Source organism: Neofelis nebulosa, chromosome 14 (genome assembly GCF_028018385.1).
Source record: "Neofelis nebulosa isolate mNeoNeb1 chromosome 14, mNeoNeb1.pri, whole genome shotgun sequence".
In the NCBI taxonomy this organism is placed as follows: domain Eukaryota; kingdom Metazoa; phylum Chordata; class Mammalia; order Carnivora; family Felidae; genus Neofelis; species Neofelis nebulosa.
The window spans coordinates 74,861,759-74,877,876 of NC_080795.1; the positions used below are offsets into that span (position 1 = coordinate 74,861,759).

Here is a 16,118-nt window from a genome sequence, read left to right on the forward strand (position 1 = left end):
AAGACCCCTTTCCTCAAGTTCCCACAAAGGTGCAGTCCGGCCCAGGGCAATGCTGCCTCCTGGCCTCACGGGACGTGGTCTGCGAACACAGGGCGGAGAACGGCATCTGGCACACAGGCAGGCCGTCCACACGCCGTGCTGGATAAATGCGTGGAAAGAATCCCTCTCCCTGATGTGACGCGAGAATGCGAGCTGCACGAAGGCAGGGGCATTCTCTGCCTCTTTCACTGATGTATTCTGGCCCCTACACAGGTTCTGGCACACGGTAGGCACTCGGTAAATAACTTGTTAAATGCTCGTGGGATGAAACAAACGAACTGCTTATGCAGAGTCGTTCTTTCTCTCCTCCCATTTTACAAGTGTTCAGCACGTACCGTAGAAACTCAGAGCCGGGATACAGGTGTATTTCTTGAAGACACCTGCTGTGTGCTGGCTGCTTCCTCATTCGCTGTAGCCTCTCCTCTTCCCTACCTTAGCTCTCACCATCCCAGCCCCGTGGGGTGGATTTTGTGCTGGAAAGAGAAGGGACTCTCAGTCGGATCCAACCATTTCGGCTCTGTGCTGGGAATAGTAGATTAATAAGGCTCAGCAGAATGTTTGGCACGTAGTAGGCATTCAATAAATGTTACTACGTTTTCCCGCCCCACCCCAAGATAGCTGGAGGAATTCTCTCCGTTCCAGCCATGGCTCCACTGTTGGCCCTGGGCTTCAGAAGTGAATGAAGAGAGAAGATACCAAGAACCAAGCTGAGGAAGGGGAAGGGAAAAGGAAACCCCACCCAGGCTGTGTGGCAAGGCCAGAGGTGTCTCAGCCGCTCTGGTGAGCATTTGGGGAAAAGGCAGGTGCCTTCATCCTCATCGACTGGGGGATGCGTCAGGCCTCAGCCCAGAGCCCCAAAGCTGCAGCCAGGGGTCACAGGTGGCTTTGGGGAAGCCGTGTCCCAGGACAAGGCAGAGCCGCCTGGAGCTCTGGGCCTGGAGGAAACGCTGGGCACCCAGGGCCCAGAGCTGAATGGGCCCTTTCTCTTTCTGTAACAAACACAGGCCTTGTTCGTAGGTTGGTGTGTTTGTTTCCCCGGGCGGTTTCTGTTCTCCTTCTCCCGCCCCGGGCTCAGCCTCGGGCAGGCGCCTCCAAGAGCTCTGGCTTCGAGAATTTCTACAGCATTGCTCATATCCTTTCTGCTTGGAGAGCACCCGGGGGGTGGGTGGGGGGGGGGTCCAAGAGGAAGCGAGAGGTCTTCACCCTTTGCAAATTTATTTGGGAAGACAAAACCTGTCCAAGGAGCAAGGACTGTTTTGGGGGGAATCTCTCACGGAGGCCCAGGTACCGTCCTGGGGGTTTGGCATGGATTCCCAGGCTAGCATGCCAGAAGGACACAATTAGCCACACGACAGATTATGTCACCACCCTGCTTAAAACCCTTCAGGGCTCCATTTTATTTGCTTGAAAGAGGAGATCGAGGCTCAGTGCTCAGTGCCTTTGTAGCTACGGTGGCCGAATTTGAACCCGGACCCATCTCCCTCTTTCTGCCCCCAGCCTCGGGTTGGGTCCCAGACTCAGTTTCTGCACCATCCCGTTCAGTCCCCAGCTCCCCGACTCCTTTATTCACTCCCACTTAGACACGGGCACAAACTCGCCCCAGCTCTCCGGGACTTGCTTCTTTCCTCCGTAAAGCCGAGGTTACCGCGCCGATACCTACCTCAGCGTGTGCGGTCAAGACAAAATGATTTCCTTCTGGGGAAGCACTTAGGCCACGCTTGGGCAATAGAGTCCAGCTGTCCATGGTCCCTCATCCTCAGAGGAAAGCCTCTGGGAGCCACTCTTGTTATTTCCACTTTACAGATGGGGCCGACCCACTGGGTCGCCGGCCGGAAGGTCCCCTACTGCTAGGAATTAAAGTTGGTGTAGGAATTAGCTCCTTTTTGCAGGTGCACCCCACTGGGGCCCAGCCTGGATGGAGATTGTGCAAGGAGGTGGGGGTGAAAGCCATTTCCTGACACCCAGATGTGCAGAGGACCAGAAGACAGAGGAATGCTGGGCAGGGGGCGTTTCAAAGGAAGAACGAATACACACGCCTGGCTTGTGGACCTTGAAGACGTTTGCCGGAGCCCCGATGTCAGCACCTGTCGCTGAGCGTAACTTAGACGCCACAGATCATGCTGAAGGTGAGTGTGTTGATAGGGGCAGCAGCAGAGACTGGAAAGTTCCCCCACATCTCTCTTGAGTCTCCTTCCCACGTTTCTACACAGGGCCAGCCTCACCGACTCCTACCGGCTTTTTCCCCAGCCTCCCGTCCCTCCTCTGCTGGGCTGTGCAAGGCAAAAGGCCTCCAGATAAAGGCAGATCCGCCAAGGTCAAGGCCCTTCCTGTCCTTGACCGTACCCACGTCCTGGGCGCTCACCCAGACCCAGAAAGAAACACGGTGGCAGGGTTGCTCCAGGCATTCTCTAAATGCAATGATCTCCCTCTGGGCGAGAGGAGGCACCCAGGAAGAGAAGAACCACATGACAGGGACTAGACAGGTCAGCATAAAGCGCCCCAAGGACAATCCTGGGACCTCCACTTGTGTCCTGGGGGTTCTTGGTGAGTCACTGAGCCTTGGTGAGCCTCGATGTCCTCTTTCAGGAAAAGAGGGCCCTGGGATCCCAGCCTCATTTTGCCGTGTTTCCCCCTAGACCACAAATGTCTCAGAGCTGAGACTGTGCCTCCATCACCTGTGCACCCCCAGGGCCCGGGCCATCTAGGTCCCCGCATCTCAGAGCTGGCATCTACTGACGTTGCAGAGAACACAGTGTGGCCAAGCACTCCGTGCAGATCTCCTGTTTTGTGCTGCCTGGCGTCGTTACCTCCACTTTGCCCGTGAGAAAGTTGAGGCTTGCGGAGTGCAGTCAGCTTGCTCTAGCCACGGAGTGAGTTAAGTGGGAGAGCCGCAACTCACAGCCAGGCGGACGGACTCTAGAACCTTCCGGCTCACCCCCCCAGGCTGCAGCGGGGCCACATAGGCTGAGCAACGGCTCCTAGCACTGACTGGGACACTCACCTAGGCTGTTGAGAGAGTGAACATGCAAGGAAGCTAACCTAACGGCTGGTATCCTGTAGGAGCTCACTCGGTCCAACTGCTTGAGATAAAGTCAGGCCTAACCCAATATCCCGAGATACGCAATAAAAACATCAAGTTCAAGGGTCCTGGATTAGCCCCGGAGGCACAGCGAATCCAGTCCAATAACGTCTTCCCTGCTGAGAAATTGGCTGTTCGCCTCACTTACCGGTGCTCTGTCTGATCCCGGGGTCCCGCTGTCGGTGCAGCTGGGAGGTCAAGGTCGAAACCCAGCTACGCTCACCGGTTTGTGACGGGTTGTTCTCCAGTTACACGTTGGTTCGTTCAGATTCCGTCTTGGGGGTTCCCCTCGGGGTGCGGGCCCGAGCACGGGTCTGGGAACCCTTTGGGCACGGCTGGACGGGTTGCCCTGCCCCTGGTGAGCTCTGACCCCAGAAGCAGCCACATTTTCTGGAGGTGGCTGTTGCCTGGAGGGAGGAGTAAGGACACCTTCTCCCACCCGCGGAGGACGTACAGTCTACAGGGAGAGAAAAAACGAACCGACTGTCACCATCTCACAGACCAGGAGACAGAGCCAGGGAGCGATTGGCCGGAGTTCCCACAGCAGGTGAGGAAAGAAACTCAGACTCCACCCCAGCAAGGGAAGGGAAGGGAAGGGAAGGGAAGGGAAGGGAAGGGAAGGGAAGACTCCCTTCCACATCCCCAAGCAAGCGTGTGATGCACTTTAGCAGAAGTGCCCGCCATGTGCCAATATTCAACAGGCTCTCATTGGAAGTTCCAACTCGTTCTCGAGGCTTCAAGAGGGCAGGACGAGTCCCGTATTGGAGTTTTTAGGGGACACGCCAAAACCCCAGATGGAAAAGACTCTGCGTTGAGGGTGTTCCTATTTCCCTGAGGAAGACTTTCATTTCAGGGACAAAACTATATCTCTGGTAAGATAGAGAGACCAAGGGTCCAGCCTCAATGTGGTGCAGGACGGAGGAAGGCAGTATCTTCTTTTTATGTTTGTTTCTGTCCGGTCTAGAATCGAAAGTACTTCAAGGAAAATACCCATGGTTCTCATGTTTTCCCACACAGCAGACAGCATCTTGGCTGGAACGGTATTATTCTGGTAGGTTCCCCTCCATGATTCCCTCATAAAGTCACATGGATGAAAATCTGAGAGGAACCCAGTGTTTGTGTAAGACTCTGATCTTGTCCTTGTCCCTCTGACGTAATGAGACTTATATTAGGAAACGGGGGGTGGGGAATGAAAACGTATTCTTTATTTTTCACCTCCTTGTCTTTGTTTGAATGTTTGCATGAAAATCAGCAAGAGAAACAAAAAGGAAGGAGAAGTGAAAAAATTCCTATTGGTGGGAAATGAATACATCCGAGAGGGAAATACAGGTTGGTGCCCTCCTAAGCCTGCCCATTAGATAACGTCCATCAGAGATCAGACAGTTCAACACTCCGTGTTCACTGTCCAGTACTCGTCCTAACGATAGGGTAGGGCATCCTGTCCCTTCCAGATCCGGGGTTCTAGAATCACACACGAGTTGTGTTTGGGTTTTTGGTGTTTTCCCCTCCTTCCTTTCTAAGGAAGGGTCTTAGAGATTGTGGCACAGAATTTAAAATCACACACACCCGGATTCCAATCCTGACTCTGCTCCTCGGTGACAACGAGACTTTTGGAAATTTGTGTCATCCTTCTGCATCGTGGACTCTCCCTTTTGAAAGGAGAAGGGGTAGTCACTCTCCTCCTCGGGGTCACCGTGACGATGAAATGAGTTGACACGTGAAATGCCTGATTGGCTCATGGTGTGTGCTTAGAAAAGTTAGTTCCTTCCTTCTCTTTTAAAAACCTTTCCTGGGGGGCTTGGGTGGCTCAGTCCGCTGAGCGGCTCAGGTCATGATCTCACGGTTCGTGGGTTTGAGCCCCGCGTGAGGCTCTGTGCGGACAGCTCGGAGCCTGGAGCCTGCTTCGGATTCTGTGTCTCCCTCTCTCTCTGCCCCTCCCCCTCTCATGCTTTGTCTCTGTCTTCCAAAAATAAATGAATGTAAAAAAAAATATTAAACCTTTCCTAATTGGATTTTTTTAAATTGTAAAGCAATGCATTCTCATTGCCTTTAGCCAGATAACATGGAAGTCTATTTTTTTTTTTTTAATGTTAATCGTCTTGTGGCAATGACCGTTACTTGGTTACCCAATATCTATTCTCCATAGCCTTCTTAGAGTTTTCTTACGTTATCGAGCCTGCCTGATATCATAAAATGTAATATGTTGCAATATAATATCATGCAATTATTGCGGCCAGCTGAAAGACTACATTTCCCAGCCTCCTTTGCAATTAGGTACGGTTGACAGGACTTCTGAGATCGCGCCTGCGGACGAGGCACAAATAGCTTCCCCCACGTTCCTACCTGGACAAGGCTGCCAGAGCACCAACCACCGTCTCTGACCACAAGTGGCCTTGAGGAGAGGCCACTAGTCAAGGATAGTGACGCAGAAAGACGGAGCCCGAGTTGATGACTATCTAGCTATCGCCACATTGGTTCTGGACCACCTACTTCGCAACTTCCTTTTGTGAGAGAAAACTAAAGCGCCTATTTACTTAAGCCCCGGTTTCCGTGGTTTGAGTTTTCCGTCGAATGGTCCTGGATCTAGTTATAACTGATAAGGCTTCCTCCTCTTCTATTCTCACCTCTGGACACGACTGGTATTAACCAGTCGCATCTGCTCATGAGATTTTTTTTATGCTCATGGCAGAGATAGATTTATGGGTGCATGCATATAGTTGAATCACGCAGTATGCCACACATAGTAATTGCTTATCGCACACACACACACACACACACACACGTGTGTGTGTGTGTGTGTGTGTATCAAGGTCAAATTCCCAGGCCAAGGCACACACATCTCTAGCATCAGCTTTCAACTACTAGGCTGTTAAGTTGCGCTATGGATATATGGTAATTTATCTACCAATAAGTAACTCCCGCTGATATAATGACAAGGTTTCCACTTGTTTTTCAAATAACATAAACCTTGCTGTAAAAGACATCTGGTACAAATACCCTTACCGTTACTCTTGTATTTTTTATTTTTTAGTGTCTATTTATTTATTGAGAAAGAGAGAGAAAAGCTGAGCATGGGGCAGGGGAAGAGAGGGAGGGAGAGAGAGAATCCCAAGCAGGCTTCCTGCTGTCAGCACAGAGCCTGATGCGGGGCTTGACCCACGAACCCTGGGATCACGACCTGAGCTGAAACCAAGAGTCGGACACGTAACTGACTGAGGCACCCAGGTGCCCCTACAGCCCCACACTTGTATTTTTTAGCAAATGCTGCCACAGTGGGACGACTAGGTCCTGTTCTTTGTCACCCTTCCATACTTCTTCCTTTTATAGATGAAACAAGAGAGACCCCGAAAGCTAATGTGCCAGAGATACAGAGATGACGATGCCTCCAGAATCCTCCCAATTTTAATCCAAACCCCACGCTCTGATCTATCCAGTGGTTGCTGGAAGCAAATATTTGTTGAAAGAATATCCAAATAATCTTTGTAAAGATAATTCTCCTCCGGTCTCTGCTTGAATGTATCTGGTGGCAGGAACTCACTACCTTTCTTTTCATCTTTATTTAAAAATTTTTTTTTAACGTTTATTTATTTTTGGGACAGAGAGAGACAGAGTATGAACGGGGGAGGGGCAGAGAGAGAGGGAGGCACAGAATGGGAAGCAGGCTCCAGGCTCTGAGCCATCATCCCAGAACCTGACGCGGGGCTCGAACTCACGGACCACGAGATCGTGACCTGAGCTGAAGTCGGACGCTTAACTGACTGAGCCACCCAAGCGCCCCTCTTTTCATCTTTAGAGAATGTCTACAACTAGAATGTTCTTTCTTACATTGTGTTGTAATCTGATGCCATGAAGAAAAAAATTTGTTTGATGTTTGTTTATTGGACAGAAAAAGAGAGAGAGAAAGGGAATGAGCATGGGGTGGGACAGAGAGAGAAGGGGGGCAGAGAATCTGAAGTGGGCTCTGTGATGACAACAGAGATCCCCATGTGGGGCTCGAACTCAAGAGCCGTGAGATCATGCCCCGAGCCGAAGTGGAACACTTAACCGACTAAGCCACCCAGGCAACCCCCCTCCCCGCCAAACAAATTTTCAATGACACTTTTAATCTTGACCTCTGGTAATCATGACTATGAAACTACTACTCCATGGTCTCAGTTCTGACGCCTGGGGTCCTGGAGAGCTGGTTCAGTTTCTTTTTTCTTTTCTTTTTTTGTTTTTTTCTTGTTTAAAAAAAAATTTTTTTAACGCTTATTTATTTTTGAGACAGGGAGAGACAGCATGAATGGGGGAGGGTCAGAGAGAGAGGGAGACACAGAATGTGAAACAGGCTCCAGGCTCTGAGCTGTCAGCACAGAGCCCGATGCGGGGCTCGAACTCATGGACCGCGAGATCATGACCTGAGCCGAAGTCGGCTGCTCAACCGACTGAGCCACCCAGGCGCCCCTGGTCCAGTTTCTCGAAGGACAGGTGGGACCCACCAAGGCAGACACAGGAAAGGCATTCAGCGCTATCCCCCTGGGGTCTTGGCACTCAGATATTTCTTCTGTATGGAGAATATACGAGCTGTCAGACAAGGAACATGGCTGTGAGGATACAAAGAAGTCACTGTTCCTGACCTGAGGATGGTCCCATCCCCTGACAAACCCAGCTTTGGGGGACCTGAAGCCCCCCGGTGATGGCCAAGGGGCACAGTTCGGAATGCTTGGACTCAGAAGAGAAGCACGTGTGGGTGGGGTTGAGGACTCACTTGGGAGAGATTACTGGAAATAACGTTGGCTGAGTAAGTGGGCAGCGGTCTTCACCCAACGGAAGAAATCATTTCCTCTATAAATGTTGATTTGTTTTTCCTGGAAAGGTTTCTTACTCACAAGCACTCGCACCCTCATGACAGTCCTCCCCCCTCTCATCTTTCTCTCACGTAGAGACAATATGTAGAAAAACAGGCTGAAAAAACACAATCTCCAGAAGCTTCCTCTCTCCTGACGTTCCAATGAACCCGGCTTGACTTGGTCATCGCCCAATGGGATCACAGAAAGTAAACGTCACTCTTGTAAAACCCTGGGTCTTTCAGAGCAAGATAAAAGTTAAAATTCAAGGTCAAAATCTGTAGAAATTAAAGGTGAGGCGATAAAAAGCTCAGGCCACCTTCTGGAGTAGAAACATGGCGTCTGAAGCCAACAGGCCTTGTGTTGGAATCCTGTCTGTCACTCATGGCTGGGGGACCTGACCATATGATTTCTCCTAGTTTCATTGCCTGGTGTAGAAGGAGGATAGAAAGTACGTAAGTCTCCAAGAGAGTAAATACGATAAAACCACCTCCATAAGGTGCTCGGCCCACTGGCAGTGATCAGTGCCTGTGGCTCTCTCTCTCTCTGCTTGTATTTTCACTTGGCACAACATGGGCATGCACGCTGGGCGTACCCGCCCTGTTCTCTCCGGGTGGCTGAGAAGGTGCAATAATCTTCAGAAGGTAAGATGTGAAGAAAATGGATCAGAAAAGGCACAAGACTAGGCACAGGGGTCCACCACTTCCCTTGAACCTTTGTTCAAATCCAATGATGCATGGTTGCCCTATGAAGTGACCAAGCCACTTGGTGTGGTCACAAGTTCAGTTCTCCTACCCGACTGTTGGGCTGACTGCGCTTGCTATAAACCAAGGGATAGCAGGACAGATGCAATCGATGAAGAGGAAAGGCGTCAAAACTTGCCCTCTTCTGCCTCTCACCACCTGTGTGGCCTGAGCCAAGTCAGTTAACCTCTCTGAGCATCAGGTTCCTACTGTGCAGAATGGGGCCTCCAAATCCCTCCATACCTCCAGAAGGAATTCTTGTGCTATCCAACGTGGACGGGAAATGCTTCATGAACTTTCTGGGTGGTGAGGATGCCAGTGTTTCTTCGGGAGCAGCTCTGCAGGCAGGGAGGATACCCAGTCCAAGGACCCACCGGGAACTTGAGGTTTTCATCTGTGCTTCAGGTGGGGAGGAGGATACTGATGGCCATGTAGGTGACATCACTTGGGGGCTGGACTGCCCCCGTTCCACTCCGGCTCACACCAGGCTCTCCCTTTGCCTCCCAAGGTCTTGGTCTCACTTTGAACCAGAGTCCCCAGGCCAGGGGCCCGGCCTGTCACATGGCCTACCAATGATTAGCAGCCTGACCCCTGCTTTGGTGGGCAGGAGAGCTCAGGGTTGTCAGGTGTCTGCCCACTGGGGCAAGTGAGGGTGACCGAGGACCTCCTCAGATAATCAGCTGAAGTCTGCCATATGCAACATCCCCCCCCACCCCCAAGCAGGACAGTAGCCCAGTCCTTTACCATCAAGACTTTTAGTGAATCCCCACCATTGTGCCAACTGTTGATTGGGAGACTTTTTTTTTTTTTTTTGGCCTTATAATAACTAGTCTCTATTGAATACTCAATGTCAGGTGCTTATATGCATTATTTGTCTCCTTTTCTCCTGGTGCAGACTTTTAAATTCAGTGACACTTCCAAATAAATTCGTGCCTGATTAGCAATGCCCATGGGTATTTAAGCTGAAAGTACATTTTGTGAGAGACAAGACTTAGTTAGTGTGCCCGCATTGCCAAGGACACACGTGGTTTGGGCTCCCCCTTACGCTCTAAGTCTAAGAAACTGTAGACAGCAGAACATAGTGGTTGCACAGTGGATTACTCTGGCTGCTGTAACAGCGAGCCTTAAAATAATAATGACTTAAAACAAAAATTTAAATTCAATGATCAGGGGTGCCTGGTGGTTCAGTCGGTTCAGCGTCTGACTCTTGGTTTCAGCTCAGGTCATGATCTCATGGTTCGTGGGTTTGAGCCCCGTGTCGGGCTCTGCGTGGATGGTGAGGAGTCTGCTTTGGATTCTCTCTCTCTCTCTCTCTCTCTCTCTCTCTCTCTCTGTCTCTCTCAAAATAAATATATAAACTTAAAAAAATAAATTTAACGATCATTGCCATATAAAGATCCCCTGAGTAGGTGGTCCAGGATTTGCATAGCAACTCCACAGTCATCAGAACTCGGACTTCTTCCATCTCATTGCCCTGCAATTCTCCTTGTGAAACTTACATCTCATGTTCCAAAAAGGCTGCTTCAGTTCCACCCATCACATTCTCATTCCATCTCATGAACTGGGAAAAGAAGTTACATATAGTACTTCCTCTCATATCTTACTAACTCGAGTTTGGTCACATGGCCTTAACCCCAAAAGACTCCAGGAAATGCATGTTTTAGCTGGGCATTCTTGTGCCCGGGTGAAAAGTCTATCACTCCAAAAGAAGAGAAGAATGGACATGGGAGGACAACTTGTATCTGTCACAGCGGTGAGAACTTGGACTTGAAAACCTGTCAACTTGACCTTAAACCCCAGCCCAATCACTTCCCAGCTATGTGGCCTAAGGAAAGGGTATTAGTTATCGATTGCCATGTAACAAATTATCCAAAAACTTATCCACTGCAAACAACAAACATTTATTATTTTGTGACTCCTGTGAATCAGGAATTTGACAGGGTGGGGGTGAATGGCGGGGAGGGCAGCCTAGCTGGGTGATTCTGGCTCAAGGTCTCTTTCAGGAGGTGCGGTCAACTCAATGGCTAGAGCTGTGGTCACCAGCAGCTTTGACTGAGGCTTCCAAAATGACTCGTTCCCATGGCTGTGGGGTGGGGGGCGGAGGGGGGTGCTCTGTTCCTTGCCACATGCTTTTCTCCCGAGGACTGCTTGACGGTCCTCGTGACATGGCAGCTGGCCTTCCCCAGAATGAGTGACCCAAACAGTCAGCAAAGAGGAGGCCACGGTGCCTTTTGGGATCCACTCTTGGAAGTCTGGCACCATCATTTCTGCCACATTCTATCCACTGGATTCACCGAGTGCAGCCCACGAGCACACGGAGGACAATGAGGCTCTACCTTCAAAGGAAGAAGGATAAAAGAATGTGTGGGCATACTTTAAATTACAAGGCAATTTCTCCATTTATAAAATAATTTATTAATTTATAAAATAATAGTAACACTCGACTCCTAGGGCTGCAGAGGGGTTCAAAAGAAACAATGACTTCCCCTCTTCTCCTGGGTAGACATGACCTTGCTCTGCCCGGGGACCATCAGTGGTCTGTGTGATAAAGATGCTCCTGAAGCACCTACTACATAAATCTCATCAGAAGACTATGCTCCTCAGGGCACCTGGGTGGTTCAGTCGGTTAAGCATCTGACTCTTGATTTCAGCCCAGGTCATGATCTCACGGTTTATGAGATCAAGCCCCACACCGGGCTCCAAGTCCTGATATCGAGGAGCCTGCTTGAGATTCTCTCTCTCCTTCTCTCTCTGCCCCTTCCCTGCTCATGCTGCTCTCTTTCTCAAAATAAATAAACTTAAAAGAAAAAAGAAGAGTGTGCTCTTAAAGATTGCTCACGATTGTGAATGTGTGCACTTAAGACCAATGCCACCAATGGTGATGATGAGCATTTCTGTCCTCCAGCTAAAGTAGCACAGGTATAGAGCAGGAGCGTAGACACAGTTTGGAGCTCGTTCCACCTGCCAGCTGGGAAGTTATGTAATTGATACGTGGCTGAAGGGGTGGGGGACTTGAATCTTTTCACATTTGGCACATCGACTGGGAATGGTTTATATTTTTACGCTGCAGATCTTCAAAAATCACATAGTTCACATTCATGTAGAATGTGGGTAGTGTTGTGGGTGTTTATGGATTTGTCTCTGTCACTAGATGAGTTCCCTGAGGACAGACAATGGGGGCCTCAAAAAGGCAACCCAGTTCTGGAATCCTCAGTTTTCTTCATCTGTACAAGGTGGGTGATAACACCCACTCACAGAAAGTCTGTCCTGAAGGTCAGCAGGGGCTCTGTGGAGAGAAAGCCCAGGTGGCCCAACATGCTACAAGTCAAGGGTGAAGGGCAGAACTGAGGGGCAGAGGGAATGGAGAAACTCTTCAGAGAGGGAATCAGAAACCGGGGGCCAGCTTCCGTAGGTCATGGGTGTGAGCCAAGCCAGGTAGTTCAAAGGACTCCCTAGAAACAGGGGCTGGAAATGGACACCCCGTTGGCTTGAGCTGGAGGCCATTCACCCCCCAGCTGATGGCAGGACACAGAGCTGGGCTTTCGGGTCCTGTCACGGCCAAGAAGCCAGAGACCAGTGGCAACCATGAAACCTGCCTGTGCTTTTCTGAGTTTTGGGTTGAGGTGCTGGCTCTGTCTTGGGCATCTCCTTCTGGAATGTTCTGCGGATGCTGCTGCAAATCCAGCATGTCTCAAATGGGCCTCCTCAGCCTCACCTCCGCACAAAACTGCCCACAGGACTGGCTGTGTCCCATGTTACCTTCTGGGACCAGTTGCTGAGACCAGTTGGTCTTCCCCTTCCCCCATGCCTCCCTGCTTCCTATCCAACCAGACGTCACATCCTGTCCCATCTTTCTGTGCCTTGTCTCCTGAATTGGTCCACTTTTCCCTTCTCTGACTGCCTTGCCGGATCTGGTATCTCCTGCTCCATCTGCCAAAGGGCCTTCCTAACGGCAGCTTGGAGCACACCAATTCACCCGTTGCAAGGCCTTCTGTGGCTTTCTCTGGCACACATTGAAAAGACTTGGCCAGTCAGAAGGAAAAGGACTTCTCGATTTATATTCCACATCGTGGGTTGCTCTAGATGCAGACCATTTTGAACTCTACAGGCCAGCTTTCTGGGGCTCTCCTCCCACACCCCCATTCAACACCACGTCCTGACAAAAGTCCAGTTGGGATTCGCCTTCTCCCCAGGAACCTTCCACAAACCCATGCTCCGAATTCATCTTCCCTTCCCAGGTCTTAGTAGCCCTTTGAACCTTTCTAATATACTTTACTACCCGTCTCCTGATAAATGGTTATTCACATATCGATTTGTTTCCACCTGACTGTAGATCAAGGACTTTAGCTTGTTTAATTACATAAACAGTATAAGTGTCAAGGCCAATACTCAAAATATGGAGCCCTCCACAGGAATGTCTTGGCCGAAGAGAAGCTGTAGCCGCTGAATTAATCATAGCAGGAACATAATAGGCTCCTAATAAATATTAAGAAATAATTTATGGGCGACTCAATAGCAAAAAAAGCCCAAATGGGTGCCTGGGTGCTTCAGTCGGTCAAGCGTCTGACTCTTGATTTCAGCTCAGGGCATGATCTCACGGTTCATGAGATCAAGCCCCTTGTCAGGCTTCTTGCGGAACGTGGAACCTGCTTGGGATTCTCTCTCTCGTTCTGTCTCTGCCCCTCCCCCATGTGCATGCGCTCTCTCTCTCCCTCTCTCTCTTCCTCAAAACAAATAAACTTTAAAAAATCCCCTTAAAAATGGGTAGAGGATCTGAATAGGCATTTTTCCAAGGAAGATATACAGATGGCCAACAGGTACATGAAAAATAGGCTCAATGTCACTCATCATCAGGGAAATGCAAATCAAAATCGCGATGAGTTATCCTCTCAGTCCAGTCAGAATGGGGATGTTAGAATGCTAATATTAGAATTGACCCCAAAACTCACAGATACAGAGAGCAGGCTGGTGGTTGCCTGAGGTGAGGTGGCTCTCTGCTCCTCCCCGTTGGACAGACAGCCGCATCTCCTGGTGCAGTGCCAGCCGTGTCCCCGAGACACGATGGTGAAGGTCGGAGTCAACGGATTTGGCCGTATTGGGCGCCTGGTCACCAGGGCTGCTTTCAACTCTGGCAAAGTGGACATTGTCGCCATGAACGACCCTTTCATCAACCTTAACGACGTGGTCTACATGTCCCAGTCTGATTCCACCCACGGCAAATTCCACGGCACGGTCAAGGCTGAGAACGGGAAACTTGTCATCAATGGAAAGCCCATCACCGTCTTCCAGGAGCGAGATCCTGCCAACATCGAATGGGGTGATGCTGGTGCTGAGTATGTTGTGGAGTCAACTGGGGTCTTCACCACCATGGAGAAGGCTGGGGCTCACTTGAAGGGTGGGTGAAATGGGTGATGGTGGTCAAAAGCTACAAGTTTAGGGGATAAAAAAGAAAGAATTTATGAACTGGATTAAATTCCTAACTTTGTCCAGGGTTGTCACAAATGTATTTCTCTATTTAGCTTCCTCTATTTCTCCTTCTAGCAAGTTCTCTCGAGTCCCTCCCTCCTAGGAAAAGCAGATCTTCTGTACACGATTCCTTCATTTGTTCAGGACATTTCTAGGAGCATCTACTAGGGGCCCGGCACCATGCTGAATGCCGGGGGGGACGTGAGTGCATAGAGAGTGCAATGTCTCTGCTTTCCAGAAACCTGGAGCCACACCTGAGATGCTAAGAAGAACAAGAAAAGAAAAGCAGTCACAAAATTCATCGTGACCCAAAGGACAAGATTCTGGAGGGCGGTGGTGCAGATTTCGATGAAGCCGGCTGGGCAGGTACCTCAGCCAAAATCTAAGGGGGACAAGGACTCATCCCTGGAGAGTCAGGGAATAGCATTTCAGGCGGGTGGGGGAGATGGTAATCGAAGGTCTTCAGGTCAGAAGGCACTGATCTGCTTGGAAGAAGTAGGAGAAGGCCCTGGAGCTGAGGAGAAGCCGAAGAGGAACAGGAGAGTCAGTGATCCCGGCTGCTGCAGGGTTGGAACCCACTGGAAACCAAGCTTTCTTGACATCTTTTTGAATAGGCCCTCGCCGCCGTGTGTACGATCTTCCTCGTTCCTGGGCTTCCACAGAAGCCACCGACAGCTGTCATTTCTTCTGATCTGGGCCCGGACCTCATACTGAAGCTGCCCCAGCCTCTTGAAAAGAGCCCAGGAATTCCAAGGAGACAGGCAGGTTGGCCTTCTGTTGCCGGTGACACCAGGCTCCCAGCACTCACCTGGTTCCGGGGAGTCTGGGGCTGGCAGACGTCCCCGTCTCTCCTTTCTTCACACGAGGAGGGAAGTCCAATGCCTTTCCACCCTGCAGGGTCTGCCTCCCAGGCTGCAGTGTCCTGGGTTCCTCTCAGAGTGAGGCTGGATTCTAGTGAGGCCCCGAGTAAGAGCCGGCCAGGGCTCCTCCACACACAGCCTGTTTCCAGAAAGCTCTTTCCCCACTCCTGTTTCTTCTGGATGGCCTGCCCCTCAGGCCCGTGGCCTCCACCCATGTCTTCCTCTGGTCTAACCCCGAATGTCCTCCCAAGCTCTCAGAGCCTCGCTTCTCTGGTGCGCAATCGTCCCTCGGGCCCATATGAGTTCTTCCTCGCTAGGTTCCATAGGACTTCGGACCGGCAGGAATGGGAAGAGACACGCTGGAGGCTGACGGCACCCCAGGAGCTGCTATGCTCCTACAGCTATCGCCTTATTGAAATTTGGGGTCTCGTTAGCCCCAGCTTTCAGATAGGGAAACTGAGGCTAAGAGAGGTGGAGTGGCCTGCTTTGGGCCGGGTGGACAGAGCATACACCGACTCCGAGGGTGGGCCCCCACAAGGCTTCCCCCTGCTGCCTGAGTATCAACTCCTTATACGTTCAACTGGTACTTCCGGTGATGGTTTAGTTCTTCACATGCCCTGAGCACCTGTGGCAGGCCAGGCCCTGTCCCCATCCCTCGGGACACGGGGATGCCCAAGGCATGATCACAGCCTCTATGCTGGGGCCGTGGACCAGAATGGGTCAGAGCTGAGGCTTTGGTGGATGCACTGATGCACGGTCCAGCCATTGTCATTCCACATTGGGCTGTGTGGTTGAGCGAGTAATGAACGTTTCCATTCCTCGGTGTCAAATTCACAGCCGGGGCGGTAACGGCACCCGCTTGCCCTGACTGGTAGGGTCTTAGCGGGAGTAACTGAGAGACAATTAACAAGGAGCCCCCCGGCGTCCCTGCCTTGGAGGCCAGAGAGTGACCCCCAAACTCCGACCTCTTTCTGTCCTTCCTCACTGCCGCGGTGTCAGAAAAAGCCACGCCAAACAGATGGTCTACGTGAGATCCAGTGTCTCTGTAACATAACACACACTTTCGGCTTCAACCGAAAGTCCCTCATGCCAAGCACCAGGAAGA

At 50.8% G+C, this 16,118-nt stretch overlaps 1 protein-coding gene across 1 annotated transcript; it reads left to right on the plus strand.

The window, feature by feature from the left end:
- The first annotated feature begins 13,682 nt into the window (after positions 1-13,682).
- On the plus strand, positions 13,683-14,090 carry LOC131494670 (glyceraldehyde-3-phosphate dehydrogenase-like). The gene has a single exon (XM_058699145.1). The coding sequence runs from the start codon at positions 13,749-13,751 to the stop codon at positions 14,088-14,090; it is 342 nt and encodes a 113-aa protein (XP_058555128.1). The 5' UTR covers positions 13,683-13,748.
- The last annotated feature ends 2,028 nt before the right edge of the window (positions 14,091-16,118 follow it).